General features: G+C 37.9%; 1 protein-coding gene across 1 annotated transcript in view; it reads right to left on the bottom strand.

The window, feature by feature from the left end:
• Positions 1-1,712: 1,712 nt before the first annotated feature.
• klhl29 (kelch-like family member 29) overlaps positions 1,713-17,630 on the bottom strand; it is a 232,166-nt gene continuing 216,248 nt past the window's right edge. Inside the window, exons 12-14 of the mRNA XM_088938566.1 lie at positions 11,965-12,158; positions 6,359-6,503; positions 1,713-2,916 (exon numbers count right to left, since the gene is read on the bottom strand). Coding sequence (XP_088794692.1) covers positions 2,733-2,916; positions 6,359-6,503; positions 11,965-12,158 — 523 coding nt within the window. The 3' untranslated portion in view covers positions 1,713-2,732. The remainder of the gene's footprint in view (positions 2,917-6,358; positions 6,504-11,964; positions 12,159-17,630) is intronic.

Here is a 17,630-nt window from a genome sequence, read left to right as displayed (position 1 = left end):
TTGGAGTGATGTAATTAGTGGAATACTGCAGGGATGTGTAATGCACCATTGATGACAATTTATATGAATTATCTAGAGTCCAGTAAAATTGTCAGACTTGCAAAGGATACTAAATGAAGTGGATTAGCTTAACACTATAGAAGCAGCAAATGAAACTCAAAAAGAATTAGATAGTTTACCACTGGGCAAACACGTGGCAGATGATGTTTAATGTAGAGAAGTGCAGGGTTTTGCATGTGGGTAGTAAAAACAAATTCTAAATAAACAATGGGAAACTAAGCTAGAAGAGGCTAATTATATAGAAGACTTAAAAGTTTATATTAAGTTATCATTTACAACTTCCAGACAATTTGAAGGAGCAATTAAAAGGCAAACAAAAAGCTATGCTATATGGATAAACCTCTACAAATTTAAATTCAAGGGATATTGCATTAAAATTGTATTGCGCACGAGCAAGGCCTGATTTAGAGTACTGTGCCTATATTTTGGTCACCACTGTATAGAAAAAATATCACCGCTCTGGGAACATTCCAGAGAAGAATAATCAGATTGTCCCACACTGACGGGCAGAAGGAAATGAACCTTTTTAAATCTTGAGCAGAGAAGACTACGAGGGGACCTGGTGTAAGAATTTAAAATACAAAGTCAACCCAGCAGATTTCTTCAGGATGAACAGCAAAACAGGATCCCAAGGACACAAGTGGAAACTACATGGAAGTGCCAAGAACCTCAGAACTGGAGGCAGCTTCTTTACGCAAATAGTTGTGGGGCTGTGGAACAGGATACCCAGCAATGCTGATAAAGCTGATATGCTGGCTTCTTTCAAGAAACAGCTGGATGAGAGCCTGAGGTCAATTATCTACTAACTATAAAAGGGCCAAATGGGCTGAATGGCTCCTCTCGTTTGTGACACTTTTTGTGTGCTTGAAGTGTGGTTATGATAAAACACTTAGCATGGGCCAAAACCCTCACTTCCACCTGTCCATAACTGTGAATGAGTTGTGAAAGGATTAGCCCTTCTGTTAGTGACTAGAATTCTTTTCCCTGCCTCAAAAGAATTATACCAGTTTAAATGTAAAATGATTTTGATTTTAATTCCCTTTATCCGTTAAGGAGTGACAGTGTGGTGGGTGAATCTCTGGCCTCCGGGCTGGTGGGATGTGGATTAACACTGCTGTTGTGCCCTTGAGTGAACTCCTTTAAGCAAATTGGTCCAGTCACTGAGCTTTGTATAAGGGACCACATTTGCTGGGGAGTTTTGTTCTTTCACTTAATGCCATGGGAACATATTCTAGACCAGTGGGCTGTTATGGCTCAAATATGGACCTACCTACCTTTATTAGTTACAGGTGGACCTGTTTCCAGTCTCCTATGTGATTTAAATGTTAAAAAAGCACCAGACCACATTCAGCATGAAGTTAAATGGTTAGAATCCAGGTTCTTCATTTTCCACATTTTGGCTGAATTGTATACCAGAAACACAAGTCAAGCATTACTGGAAAATGCTGTACAATGAGCTCAGCTGGCCTGAGATTAACAAAATGGAACTATTTTTCTTTTATCTGAGCTGGTTTTCCTTTAATACTTTGCCTTCTTTTTTGGTAGAGTAGGTTGTGCAATATTCTTCATGAAACAATTACCTGATATTGCTGTACAATATCAAAGGCCTGCTGTCATGTTATGTGGGAATGAAATGAAAAATAACCATCAGCTTTCATATTATTTTTCTTTTTGAATTTTTTGTCCGGTACAGATTTACAGCTATAAAGTCTCCTTGTCTTTGTCTAGCCATTTTACTAAAAACATTTATACATTGTCACTTTGAATTTTTCAAAATAAACATCTTTTCAGAAACTTCCTTAATTTACAGAGCACATCATACCCCCCCCCCCTTCTCCCCAGCACCCCTCCCCTTAACTTGCAGGCTTGGAAGAAATAAAGATTTTAAAAAATCAAGTCAAATGAAGAGTTCATCCTCAGAGTCTCAGCCGTCTATATTGTGCTTTGGCTGTGGCAGCAGTTCCTGTGCGTCCTGCATGTCTGTACCCAGGATCCTGCCGGAAAACTTTGTAGCCCACTCTCAACCGGTATCCCCTCCAAGGTCACCAGGCTGGGTGGCACCGGCCCCCCGGGGGGTCGGCACTTGTTTTCTGAAAAGGAATGCTTCTGACAAGAGGTGTCCACCACGCGTGCGCTCCTGTGTATGGTTAAAGCAAGTGGAACTTCCATCTTGGACATTCCTATTACAAAAGGTGTTTTTTTCTTCTCATAACAAAGAGGTGTAGTTACAGTATTTGTTTTTTGGGGGAATACAATACAATACTACTTACTTAAACTTAAGGAAAGAAAAATCAAATAACCTTGCTATTATTATTGTTGCTAACTTCTACCTCAGACGAACCAGCAGGAGGCAGGGAAGATGTACAAATCTTCCTGCATATGAGCAAAATAAACTACTTGAAGAGAAACCAGCAAGAAACCTACCACATTTGAATTAAACCAACAACCTAGCATAGCAACAAGTGCCACTACAACATCTAGTGACACACTTGTAGGTTTAATAAGTTACACTATGTTACATAGCTGGGGCTCTGGGCCCTGTTTCACCGAACGGTGAGGATGAACTTCTACATTCAATGTAGACACGTACTTAAAAATAGCAATGTGTTCATTTTAGGTTTCAACATCAGCACCGCGACAGTAGGCCACTGTGAGATTCCAGACCTGCAGGGTCAACCACTCTGGATGTATTTCTTAATAACTACGCAGCCATGTCTGAACAGAGGGCAAGGCATGTTTTGTACGAGAGTCCAGATGTTGGTGCAGGGGTCAAAAATCTCCATATTTCCAAGAGCTGGCCCTTCACTGCTGACTATTCCTCCGGTGGCATAAATCTTCCCATCCAGAATCACAGCGCTGAATAAAACAAAACCAAAGAGACCTTAAATTAAAGTCATGATTTGAAAGTTCATTAAACACAAGAGGGAAAACCGTAAAGTCAAAGACAAATAACTGAAAAAATTACCAAAAAGGGCAACATTAATTGAAATGAAATGTTTTCTAAAAGATTTTACAGAAAATCCAGCATCTAAAACACATACTGTAGCTTTGAAACTCAATCCCTCAGATACAAGGGTCTGAATGTGGTGCTTATTCTGCTGAGGCTTTGAAGGGACCCTGTATTCACATGTGACAACATGCTCTGTATTCTGAAAAAAAAAACGTTCTATTTTTAAGTTTTCAAATAAAACTATTGTCTTTATGACTAATAGGATATGGAGACATTTTTGACCATTACAATACCCAATGCCTCTCAGCTTGACTTCCTGTGATTCATCAGTCGGCTCTATTCCAATACCAGGTAAACAAATGGAAAAAAAAAAACAAGCATCTACAATTTCTGACAAGATGAATATTTAAGCAAGAGCAGTTTAACTTTACTTTTATATTTTTCATGTTTGTGTGCTATATACTGTATCTATTTGACTATACAGATTATTATACTGTAATAGTACCCCAGTGCAGTTTTTGTCTCTATAACAGAAAGGTTAGTAAACATGAAGTTAAATGAAGTAAACATGGTGTGGTACTGGAGATGGTTTGAGCATGGAATTAAATTAAATTAAAATTAAATTCAAAGGGCAGTAAAGAAAATAAAACGTTGAATGTAAAAGAGGAAGATGATAATTTACTTTTGTTACATTACATTCTATTTTTAATGTTTTAGAGCATATATATATAAACTTTCTGCCTTGAAAAATGGTGTCAAGGAAAACTAACCTTTGAACACTGACTGCATTCAAACTCAACCCAGTATGCACTGGTATTACAGTCATGTGTAAAAGAAAGTACATCAATTCTATGGTTTTATATATCAGGACATAAAAAATCATCTGGTCCTTACCAGGTCCTAAAATTAGGTAAATATAACCTCAGGTGACGAACAACACATAACAGATTCCACTAAAAATAAGCCAACATGCGGAAGCCATGTGTGAAAAACTAAGTACACCTAATGATTCAGTAGCTTGTAGAACCACCTTTAGCAGCAATAACTTGAAGTAATCATTTCCTATATGAGTTTATCAGTCTCTCATATCGTTTTGAAGGAATTTTGGCCCACTCTTCTTTACAGTATTGCTTCAGTTCATTGATGTTTGAGGGCATTTGTTTTTTTGCACAGCTCTCTTAAGGTCCCGCCACAGCATCTCAATGGGGTTGAGGTCTGGACTTATACTTGGCCATTTCAACACCTTTATTCTTTTCTTTTTCAGCCATTCAGTTGTAGATTTGCTGGTGTGCTTGGGATCATTGTCCTGTTGCATGACCCAGTTTCGGCCAAGCTTTAGCTGTCGGACAGATGGTCTTACATTTGTCTCTAAAATACTTTGGTATAAAGAGGAGTTAATGGTCGACTCGATGACTGCAAGGTGCCCAGGTCTTGTAGCTGCAAAACAAGCCCAAATCATCAGCCCTTCACCACCATGCTTGACGGTTGGTACTGTATGAGGCGTTTGTGGTGATATGCTGTATGTTTGGTTTCGCCAAACATGGCGTTGTGCATAATGACCAAACATCTCCACTTTGGTCTCATCTGTCCAAAGGACATTGTTCCAGAAATCTTGTGGTTTGTTCAGATGCAACTTTGCAAACCTAAGCCGTGTTGCCATGTTCTTTTTGGAGAGAAGGGGCTTTCTCCTGGCAACACTTCCATGAAAGCCATTCTTGTTCAGTCTTTTTCTGATAGTACTGTCATGAACTTTAACACTTAACATGTTAACCGAGGCCTGTAGATCCCTAGATGTAGCTCTTGGGTTCTTTGCGATTTCTCTGAGCATTATACAGTCTGACCTTGGGGTGAATTTGCTGGGACGCCCACTCCTGGGAAGATTAGCAACTGCCTTGAATGTTCTCCATTTGTAAATAATCCTTCGCACTGTAGAATGATGGATTACAGATTATTTGGTAATGGCCTTATAACCCTTCCCAGATTGATAAGCAGCAACAATTGCTTCTCTGAGTTCATTGCTGATGTCTGTTTTCCTTGGCATGGTGTTAACACACACCTGAATGCTCCAGACCACCAAACTGCCAAAAGTTCTGCTATTATAGAGGTGGTCACACTTCTTGATGATCAACTAATCGAGTGCATTTGATTAGTAGCACCTGGCTGCTAATTACCTTCTTAATTCCTATGGAAGCAGTAAGGGCGTACTTAATTTTTCCTATAGTGAATGAATTGAATTCTAAAGATTCACAACCCTAATTTTATAAAAGAAAGCACTGAAACATCCTATAAAATTAGATTTTAAATTAAATTGTCACCAGTTAATCATATAATCCATATATGAAGGCATCAGCAAGAGCCTATAGCATTTCAGCAAATCTTTATGAGCCTGTAAAGTCATACAAGACACTTGAACTCCTGGATTTAACAGATTTTTTAATAATCAAATAATCACCAGAATGCATCTATGCTTCCTTGCAAAACTGATTAGTTCCAGTAAACACTTCGGTAGTCTTGTCGCAATCATTCAATTACTTGGCAGAAAAATCAAATAACATCCATTGCCAAGTTCTCTTCACACCTATTGAGACATGCCAAATTTCTGATGATGCTGTCCCAGAGCAGTGAGACTTTAAGCATGTGTTCTCTCAATTTTCAGTTTTATCATTATTTAAAAGGACATGATATCAAGTCGAAGCAGGTCTATTTTACGGATTACTTATCAACACGTTACAGACAAGTCGAGTGTTATTTCTTAACCAACACACCATATGCGCTATTAATGCATTCTCATCACAGCTTGACTCTATTAGAAAGTCAAAACTGAACACTGGCAAAAAAGTGACAAAAGCAAGCGATATACTGAAGCTTTGTCTCCAATGACAGAACATCAGTCTTCAAAAAAAGAATAGCTTTTTAGTTAATCAATATCCCGGGAAAAGATGTAGCTTCCTGGAAAATGCTTGGAATTGCAGCCCTAAGAACCAAAAATGTTTCCAGTTCTGAAATTATATCAACCAAATGGTGTTTTTTTTAAATGTAATTTGGGTTTATCGGTAAAAAAAAACTGCTTCACTGTACTTTGTGCATTACAAAACAGTCACTGCGTCTTAAAGAAAAGGTAACACAAGAGGAGAAACCAGTCGGCTTTTAAGAGGTGTAGCTGTCAAGGCTGACATAAAATGAACATAAAGAGTTTTTTTTCTTTGCGTGCAGCATCACAGGGGAGTTATGCTGAATTGTGTCTGACTCTTAAAAGTTCCGCAGCGAGATCCCCTCTGCTACCTTGTTCCACATGCTGGTAGAGAAGAAAGCCCTGTGAGCAGGCTCCAGGGCAGGCTGTGTCCTTACCTGCAGAACTGCCTCGAGTGGTTCATGTTAGGGCCTGCTTTGATATTGCCTTTGTCTGGATCATATATGGTGGTGGCTCTGGCATACGCTCCTCCGAGGATAAAGATGAAACCATTCAGGGTGACAGCAGGCGCATACTTGTTATCTGTCCAAAGGCCAAAAAAAAACAGACATGCTCAGTTTAATGCCCTGTCTGCCACAGAAGCTTTCTTGGCGATGATGCTGTGCTCCCCTTTCCCCGTTGTCACGAGTGGTGAGCAGAACACAAACACGTTCCCCATCTCCATGTTGGCGACCCCCTGAGATTTAAGCAGCAGACTGAGACCCGTGAGGTTGTTCTGTTCTAAGCAGTTTATGACTTAAAGATTGGTGTAATATACAAACAAACAGGTTTAGCAATACATGCAGTGAAAAGGAGGTCACCCCACACCGAACGGGCCAGTAGGATATGAACTTTTTCACAAAAGCTTGTGAGTGTGCCCAGCCAGTGGCCACTACACACCTTACTTCAGTGGAACTGCAAAGTTAACTGAAAGACTACCTATTGCTTTCCTTTACATTGTATGGGACTTATAAACAGAATTGAAAACACTGAAACAAAGATGAGACTCACAAAGCAGAGACGCTGTCAAAAATGTGTTAAAACTTTATTTGGTATAATTGATTAACTCAAGAACTCTTTTTTTCAACCTGAATGAGAGGAAAAAAATATGTGGTTACAAGAGGGCGCCAAAGTGCTGCTGCGATATTTTAATGTGATCACAGCAATGGTGTGTGCTGCATCTCCAGTACTGCTAGTGGACAAATCATTGTCAGTGCATTATGATACTTCAAACAAGTGGTTTGAAATCATATTGCTTGTATTACGTGAAAACCTTATTGTCCTTTTCTCCCTCAATTTGTTACGTCCCTACACAAGATCCGTTAAGTAACATGGGCATATTACCATTTTTCTTCCAAAGTTTAAAGTATAGTATGTTAAAAATGTTAAGATCTGACTGCCAGCATTGCAGGTTTCACCCTGTAATCGAGAGGATGTTGGTACAAATATGAGGTGTGTTTTCATCCAGCTGGGACTTTTCTAGGGGCTGCAGGAAACCTTTTGGGTGAGGAGGACTGCATGTTTTCCCCAACTTTCTGTGTATAAATAGTGTGCCTTTCTTATTAAGCCATGATGAACAGACTGTAAAGTGTTATAAGTGGGATCTGGCTGTACTTAATTATGTTGCTTTCATTCAATTTCAGCAGTTTTATGAACTGATATCTGGGTTTCATTTTGGTGAATTTTTAAAAGCAATTTAATCTGTGCATATCAAAACTTTAATGATGCCTTCCACACCATTCATTAATATTGTAAATACTTAGCTACTCACACTCAGAGTAATAAATGAATCAATTGACATTTAAAGGTCTGAGAAGTCATGCATGCATGCACAGAGAAAAGTCTTTTAATAGACAGCCCCTGACACTTTCTGCTGCACACTGTACACCTTCGACACAATTTACAGGCTTTGGCAAAGGTTTTTATTATTTAAAAAAATAGTAAATGCTGCAATTATGCTAATCTAATGATCTGGATCAACTAATCTGCCCTGTTATTGATTATCAATGCCATCCTATCTGCATCTTAAATGTTACAATTTTTTATGCGATTCTTTCCTCTTGGCCTACAAATAACTAACCAGGAAAATATGTAAATCATTAATCTAAGTAATTAATAATTAAATAACAACAGTGTTGACTCAACAGCTCTTTTACACTTGAGACCACTCTGGTTCATAAATAGAAATATAGCATATGCATATTATAAAGGTCATTTCAGGCATTCTAATAACTGAAAATATGAGGATTTTAAGGCAAATGACTCATACAACAGGTGCTTTTCCTTTATCATTTCTTTTAACAAGGACAAAAGAAGGCCTGTTTATTTCAATTGTTTTTCTCTGTCAAATTACATTATTCTGTTTGAACCATAAAAGGCATATAGAGAGCAGGTCAAAAAAGGGTCAAAAAAAGAATCACAGAAATGTTTCAACCTGCCCTGTTATGAATTGCAAAGAGCCCAATTCCAAAATATAACTCTTTTCATTAAAATACTGTGATGACTAGCTTACTTCAGGTGGGATTTAGATTCAGGAACAAAAAGCAAATAAACATTCTGTAGTAAAGGATTTTCAAAACCAATTAATCGACACATTTTTTTCAGAAACGTAGTTATTGAGGCCATTACAGAATGGACAGCATTGGAAAAAATACTCCATCATTAGAGGTTACCTATATCACAGTCTTTGTCAATGACTGTATAAGAGGAATTTATTACCAGGGAACATAATTCTGTAGCTCTCACTCTGACCATGCTAAATGAATTTGCTTATGTACACAGCTCAGCTGGACCATGGTGATAAATAACCTCAACATTATTAGAAGCAACTGCTGAATACTTATTATTCAGACCTACGAGAGAGATGTTTTTCCAACCAATATGTTCACAAAATATGTCTATTCTGCAATCACTTGTAAAAACAGACTGCATTATTAATTATGTTGACTTGCAATGCTCAACATGGTTAAGGTAGAAGACATTTCAGTATTATAAATTCAAGTATAGTTCAAGTAGGTAGCTGCATCAACATGCGTAAGGCTCCACAGCTGAAATGTGGTGTTTCCTCTCTTCTCTTTTCAGCATGGAATAAACCTTTACTTAATTCTGATATACTTTAATTCCAGTGTTCTCAAATGCTTAATAAAACTCTAAGCAATATTTTAATAACTAGAATACTCTTTTTATCTATTTGGTCTATTTTTATGTATTTTAATCTATTTTTGATTTAATTTAAAGCATGTTCATATTATATACTGTATGTAAAATGTAAAAAAAAACTATGAGTTCACAATGCATGTAGCCACAGTTAAGATTATACGTGCACATTTACAGTGCACTTATTATGAGTATTAATATTAAATTAAATGAGTATTAACATTAAATAATATGAAAAGTAAAAAATTCACCATTCATCAAGGTTACTAATTCAAATAAAGTACTAGTTATCATTGATAAAAAAATAACTACAGAGCATATAAGCAAGATATTTTCATTCCTTTTCAAATACAAATCTAATAATCTAAGGTATTATTTCTACAAATATACCTATTAGTTAATTTAATTCCTGAAAGTGACTAGACACATCAGGCTGGGTCAAAATATTTCAATCCTTGCTGGAGCCAGGTTCAATTGAAGGCACCAGGGAACAGCAAAACCAAGGACTTTGAAAGTTTTGCCAAAAGCCATCTTGTGACCCCGCCATATTAAGACAAAGTAAGAAATGTTACTGAAGTATAAAAATCTTTACCCTTAATTCCTATGTCAACACATTAATGAACAGGTCATCATACCCATTCTGAATCCTAATGATTTCTCCAGGCAAGCAGGCCACTCGCGTCTCTTAATGAGTTTGCACAACGCCTACATAATCTAATTTTCTTCATTAAAATGTTTAACCTCTTAATCCTCCAGTACAAGGAATTTCTTCTTTAAATGAACTGACTGGATTTCTATCCTTTCTCAGTCCATTTAATTTAATCCACTTTCCCGAACTTGAAAATAAACTCAAGGCTGCCTGAGTGGTAACGTGTTGAAGTCTTATCACACAGGTACCAATGCACAATTATCTCCCTTCTAAACTTCCATTATGGCTCCAACACCTTTGGCTCTGATTGAACACACAGATTGGGGTGTATAATTAACCAGTCAATTCTCAAAGTCACTTGTGTGGAGCGCAGATAGGAAGCTCTGCTTTCAATTGTCTTTGTTCTAAAGCTCTTCTCCACTGCTGCTTCTCCCCTTGCTGGCAGTGCAGTGCCAATCTGCTATCAACAAACACTTCCAGAGGTGCTTAAAGGCATTACAGGACTTCCAGCACACACCTGACTCTGGCCTCCCTCTCTTTTGAAACAGACATCTGTTTCCTAGCAGAATTAGGGACTGTTATTGTAAGGCTTTGATCAGTACTAAGGCTGAAATTGGCCCCTCGTTTTTGCGCAAGAGTAATGCAGGCTTTAATAGAATAAACTGAGCAATTAATGACTTCATTTTGCACACGAGTGGTTTAATCAACTTTGAGATTTTCTGTCTTGCACGATCTTCTTTCTTTATCTGAAATAAGACTACAGAAAACAAAGCACCTAATACATGCAGAGAAACATTCCTTAAAAGAAATCTAAATTAAAAACCATAGTATGCAAGGATTTGTTAGCAATATGAGGAAAACTAGTGTAGCATTTCCTACTGGATTAAGCTCTGGGTCTCAGAAAACCTTGTGCTGGACTAAGCGGTTGCTGTCAGTAAATGGGTGGATATCAGTCAATCTTCTCAGTGACTTCTGAATGTCATGCATTATACATATCACTTACAACTCTTATTAGTAGCTAGGAAATATGATAGAAACTGTTTGTATTTGCAATACTGACAACAGAAAGCTAAAGCAATGAAGAAAAGGCAAAATAACAAAAACAGCCTGAGGCTGTACTTCTCTAGGTGCATCCACACTATAATCAACGAGATTAGGATCTTATTTGGCCATCTGCAGCACATTAATGAGGCATTATAAGATTTTCCCCAGCTTCTTATGTCTAAAATCCTATTAAAAGAGACACATACAGTGCCCAAGGTTGGCTGGCGGAGCATGACAAAATGGATGTCTTTTTAAACAAACACAACTGTGGAAGGAAAAGCACTGTACCACCATGTGCTTTTTAAAAATCATTTTCATAGGCCTGTTACTGAAACTGCTATTTTTGTACCAAAAATGTCAGAATGGGTTTCTATTTGTATTTAGTTGTATGTGCTGGAAGATAAATGTTATGAAAACATGTGGGATCCATATCCTGTGCTGATTAAAGTAATGATGTTATCCCTGTGATAAGTGTTAGATAAGTGCAAAACCAAAACAGCAAAAATAAACACCCTGAATGTTGGCATTTACATAAACAAGAGTATTCAATTTAAAATATATCTTTGAAACAATGCTCCTCCTTCTTAGATCACTGCTTAATCTACAGGAAAAAGTCTACCAATGTTAACCTGGTCAACAGCTGTAGATACTTTATGTACTGATTAGCAAATAGCTTTCAAGGGGAAGCATCAAAGAAGCAAAACTACAGTACTCCCAAAAGTACCAATCATAATTCTCATCCAAAATGTGGGGGGAAAAAACCTTTCTTGCTAAAAAAACATATTTGATGGACAAAGTAGATTGGTGTTTAACTGTCAGGCGACGCTTCATTTCCACTTGATAAATCAGTTGGGACTGTTCTCAGATTCATTTTTGCTCTTAGCAACACATCATCACAAACTACTTGAGGGAGAAATAATGGGCAGAAATAAGTCTCCCCTTCCAATACCAGCCTGTGTTGGTAGTCCCAGAGAGCACAAAGAATGTGGAGAAAGTCAAGTGCACTGTATTCAAAGTTCATGTGTAATTCTGTATAAAAAATACACTCAACATTTAACAGCTCCAAGCCAGTTTAGGATGATTGTCAGTTGGGACCAGAGTATATCTGAGTGCAAGGCCTTGGTTCAAAGCCGAACAGAAGTGAAGTTCCCCTACCTATCATAGGTGACTCAATGAAGCTCCAGGTGTTGGTCTGAGGGACGTAGGACTGAAGGACTCCTGCTGATCTCCCAGCATCATTCACTCCACCAAACACATAGATCTTCCCTCCACACACAGTGGCTGCTGCTGAGTGCACAGGCTTCGGCAGGGGCAACACGGTCTCCCACTGGTTAGTGATGGTGTCGTACCTGAAAGAGAGGGATCACGCGCACGGGTCACAGACTGCTAGAGAGGCAGTCCAGCTGACATCCAAGAGCTGCTGAGGTGAAAGCAACTTAGAAGTCCTGGAGAAACAAACACTCAAGCTGAAGGTAAATCCTCTTTGCCCTGTTATGTATATTTATCCAGAGGGAAATCTTGGAAATAAAGGCAACAACGGCTTATAACAAGACCTCTGATGAGCCACTCATTACACAGTCCGGCGGGTCCCAGATGCAATTAAATTATAATTCTGGTCACGTTCCTATGTTAAGGGTATGACTGGCCACACTACCCTCTTGGCACTCCATGTTTTTGGACACCAAATTCTGCTGATTAGGCTTATTGATCAGCATCATTGGTAAAAAACGATTTAGTTATATGATGGCAATATCAGAAACACATCAAGGAAAAGTTTCTTTTCTTTTCACTTTTTTTTTAAGGACTAGGTTAAAATAATTTAAAAATCAATAATACACCCTAAGATATATTGTAAAGTACTGCACTGTCAGATAACCTCATTAAAATAGTAAACAATGTGTCCAGCACAAATTAAAAATATTACAAAATAAAACTACATAAAACTTGTGTTTAGCCCAACAGGCATGACAGTACACAATCTATTTAAAAAAAATGAAATTTCAGCTTCTTTAAGCAAGAAAAAAGCCAATCCATCTGTTTCTTTGAGAAGAGCAAATACAGTCTCCCCAATCTGAAATTCTAACGCTGACAGAAGATACACAGTTGGCTGGTCGAGATTTGCAATAAGGACTTGTCACTCAAGGTTGGGAATCGCTCAGTAAAAGCTTCTGCTTGTTTTCAGCTTCTGCTCTTGAAGTCTCCATATCATATTACCACCAAAAAAAGTATAATCACAAGTATTAGTCTTTCACCAAGGGGTTCTGAGACCAATGACACTTAAAGGAGACGTTTAAGGTTGATAATCTCCAGATTTCTTTAAAATCAATAAAACTATAAGCAGCTGTAAGGGAGGATAACAAGAGCCTGCACCTGGCTCAGCAGACCAAAATTAATCTTCCAGCAAGGCAACTACCCACAAATAGCACTCAGCTCACCTTGTGAAAACCTACTGCAGCTGGAATGAGAATAAGAATAAAAAACACAGACATTGCACTGGCTAGAGCCCAGTTCTGATTAAGATAAACACAACTGCATCGTGGAAAAACACATAATTCATATTTGCACTTTGTTTTATTACCATTCCAGAGTCAACAGAGTGCATGCCCTTGAGAGCCTCTGAAGTTGCATGTACAAAGTGCTGAACCTGCCTTTTACTCTAAGCCAAGATGCATGTACTGTGTATGTAAAGCCACACCACTGTGCTGCTGTTTTGTGCTAAGGTCTTTCAATATTTTAATCACCCCAGGACACTGTGTACATCTTCCCCAAGCTATCTGTCATTCTGTCATAACAGAGTGCAATTATGGCTGAATGAACCCACGCCACTGCCGAAAATTATTCTTTATCCATCGCTTATTAGCTGCACATCTTCACAGGGAATGACTTTATTAAATCATATAATGGTGACCTTAAAACCACTTTTAGCTCTCCACTGTGTAGCCCCTGCTGACTGTAATTTTGTTTTTTTTAAAGGAGATACTGTATGCTATCTAAATAAACCTGGGGAAAAAATCCTCTTACCTACAATGTTGCTACATGATGTCAGCTTTAATCACTATGCGTAACAGCAGATAAATACACAAACAGACCTCACTTTGTACATAAGCTTAAAACTTTTAGCTCCTTATCTTGATATCCTGAAGCTCAAGAACATTCTCTTTTTTATAGAAAAAACAACAGATGAGGCCATTTCTTAGGACGATATTTGGGCTACAATATTCTTCCTGCAAGATTCCTAATCGCTGCATGATGTACTTAAATTTAATTCACAAAAATGTATTTTTACTGCTTGTTGATAAATAATCTTATATTGACAGCCAAGCCCTGGATGCATTTCTGAACTGGGAGTAAAACTCCAAATGAAAATCTAATAAAATATCAAAAAGCAACCCTAGGACTCCTGGTCCAGTAGTTTCCACCAGCACAAGCACAATGTTTGTTAAACCACAATTTCTTTAAACAGAGCATTACCTCAATAATGTATTCTGAAGTGGGCTCCTGCAGTTCTCCCACACATACTGACAAATATGGATACTTCCCTAGTAGAATGGCACCTTCCAACTCTCAAGACTAAAGTGTCAAAGAGAGAGAGAGAGCGCTGCACAAGTAACTCGCTTTTCAAACTAATTGGATTTGTATATGTTAAAGGGATGACATTACCACAAGCCTATAGGTCATCAGCCTATTACCTGTCTTGACACCACAAAGATACATGAGCAAGCTGTACAGCTTTCTCTTCATTACTCAGATCGGCGCTGTCTGTCATGTGGTGCATGATGGGATTAAGGCGTCAAAACAAACCTGCATCAACAATCAAGCACTAAAGGTTGGGAAAAGTGCAGCTCACATCATTTCATGACTAGAATGGAAGCAGTTTTCTGCAGGCTACTGGCTTGTATAAATCTCTAACCATGTTTTATCATGTTACCTGCAGTTCAGAATACTTGGGAAGCTTTTTTATCATTTCTTTCTGATGGAAGGAGAAGAAAGGTGCATTTCTCTATCTCACTCAAGAACTTCAATTTCTGAAGGTTATCTTTCATGATTTTATGTTTTTTTAAAGCTTTTCTTTACAGGTTATAGACCAATCTGTGGTAAACGACTTTGACATCCTTCTTCAATTTTCCACTTTCAAAGCTAAAAAATATTATTTATATTACCTATTACAGCTCAGAAAGGCTATGAAAGGAAATTGACTTTACTGACATTTGTACGTAAAAACAGCAAGACATACAGCCTGGCAGATAAAGCTACAAAATCTATGACTCCAAAACCCAGTGACTGTAGTGCTGGCTTCCTAATATAACCAAGCTTGCTACTAGGCTTTTCCCCCAACACAATTCTTACTGTAGGTTAAGAGACAGCCAAGAAATTTCAATCACGAAGTGTCAGGATTTTCTATAACCTGCTGTGGTTTTCAATTACATGTGCTACACACTGGTAAAAGCAAGTCAAAAATAAATTTAAAAATACATATATTCTCTAATTTTAATATTTGTCCTTGGGGGCTATATAATCCACTTAAATCTTCTAATGAGAGAAGATGAACTGAGCGTTTTTGACATTTTAGATATTTCTTTTTTCCCCCCTTTTTCCTGCTTCCAGTGTCTGCTGAAGGCTGAGAGCGAAAAGCACCCTGTGGATACTGTAACTGGGAGACTTACTATTAAATGCTGTCTGAGGCCAACACAAATGTTAAGGGCCAGAAGAAGGAAAAAGGAACTATGAAGAGATTTGTAATCAGCCATGATTTATGACCTTTTGGCATACCATTCTTTGCTACAATGTACCAGCAGTGAAATTTTAATTCAGAAGACACAGCAGTGATGTCAACAGACAGTATAAAGAGATGTTCTCTTAAATTAAAGTACACAAAAAAAGTTATAGGATGAAGGCCCTGCAGGTAGTCAAACTATAGGAGTTCCTGTGTCCTATGTAGAGCATAGCATTAGTATAGTGGGAATCTGATACATGGTTTGCTGCTACAGGGAATTTATATCAGGGCTCAATAATTCAGACTTAGAAAAATAACTCTGCAATTAATTTGGAATATTTATCTTTATGAAGGATCTTTAATTGTTACATTCTTTTGCCAGTGACAACAGAATTCACTGGAGGATCCTGGAGGATCCTTGGTCTATAAGAGCTTTCCCATACAGGTTAGAAAGCTGACTGCATATGGCCAAGAATAAAGAATGATTTAATAGATGTGCTCAAAGCCCTTACTTTTACACTATTTCAAACTCATGGAGGTCATGACTGTGGTATGTGCTTCATGTGAAATTTAATCAGAGGCTGTCTAAGGCCTAAAGCACATTATTCACATATTTAATTTCCTGGAAAGGAAACTTCTGGAAGTTTAACCAATATAAGTGCCTAAGAGAAAGGTGGTGTACTTGACCGTCCTACTTAAAGTGCCCTCATCTCTACAATCAAACACCATGTATTTCAATCAAAGCCCTGTCAACTACATGCAATCCAGGAAAGTATCTGTGGTACTGTTTTGAACTTACTTCACTGTTACACTGTCATTTACTGACCTTTCTAACAATTTATAGATAAAAATGTTTCCACTGTCTTGATCAGTAGTCCTAATTCCACCTAAAAACACACACTGAGGACAGCATACCTAAAGACACACACTTTTATTTAGCGTTAGATTTGGTGGTTAAGCTGCAGGTATAATTTGCAATTCATTATTTGTTTTACTATATTCCATATAACAACAGTAAGTATGCCACAGAAATGTGAATAGTGTAATAGTAATACTACCCAGCAACACTATACAATAAATACTAGCCAGCAGCTATATCACCCTGCAACTCATAACTAGCAACCTAAACAGGTGTGAGCCTGACCAGTATCTGGATGGAGACCTCCTGGGAAAACTAAGGTTTTAGAAGAGGTATTTGTGGGACCTGTAGGGGGGGCTCACTCTGTGGTCTGTGTGGGTCCTTATGCCCCAGTATAGTAACAGAGATACTACACTGCAAAAAAAGGCACCGTCCTTAGGATGAGACATAAAACTGAGCTTTTGACTCTCTGTGGTCATTAAAAAGCAGGGTGTTTTTTGAAAAGAGGAGGAATGTTACTTTGTCGTCCAGGACAAATTTCCCATTGGCCTTTACCATTCATGGCCTCCTGATAATCCCCATCTCTGAACTGGCTTCATCACTCTGTTCTCCTCCCCACTGATAGCTGATGTGTGGTGAGCATTCTGGCGCACTATAGCTGCTCCAGGTGGAGTGGAGTGTCCAGAAAGCTGCTACAGTATATACTGTACGTATAAGGATTTTTTTTACCCAATACAGTGATAATATCTAGGGCTGTGTTGAACAAATTACTTGTGCTGTTGAAGCCAATATCCTGGATTCTGTCAAAAAGCTGGTGGATGAGATATATAAAATATATGAATGGAATTCTTGACCAACTAAATTGTAGGAAGTGCGCTTACTTTCCAATTTCTTGTCATTCTTAATTTGCTAATGGCTTTCAACAGTCTTCATGAAAGCGAGAAGAACACCAATGATTTACGCTTACAAGAGGAAAGGGAATCTAGTTTAGTTACAACTTCTTTATTCAGTTTAGCAAAGCCCACGTGTTCTACTGTGCAAAAACTTTAATTATTTCTCCATCTCACATTAAAGTGTTGAATGTGACAAACATCTGATACTCAGAGTGTAATAATTAAGTTTTGCTAAACCGTCACCTAGTGAATATACAATTGCAATTGAAACAGAGATATTTATTTGTAAAATAAACACCAAATCTGCTAAACACTATAAATAAAATATTATTGCTATAATATGGCTGTGCCTAGT

The sequence above is a fragment of the Atractosteus spatula genome, chromosome 2, assembly GCF_055471065.1.
Source record: "Atractosteus spatula isolate fAtrSpa1 chromosome 2, fAtrSpa1.hap1, whole genome shotgun sequence".
Classification (NCBI taxonomy): domain Eukaryota; kingdom Metazoa; phylum Chordata; class Actinopteri; order Semionotiformes; family Lepisosteidae; genus Atractosteus; species Atractosteus spatula.
The sequence above is the reverse complement of the archived record's forward strand: the minus strand, read 5'-3'. Positions and strand labels throughout refer to the sequence as shown.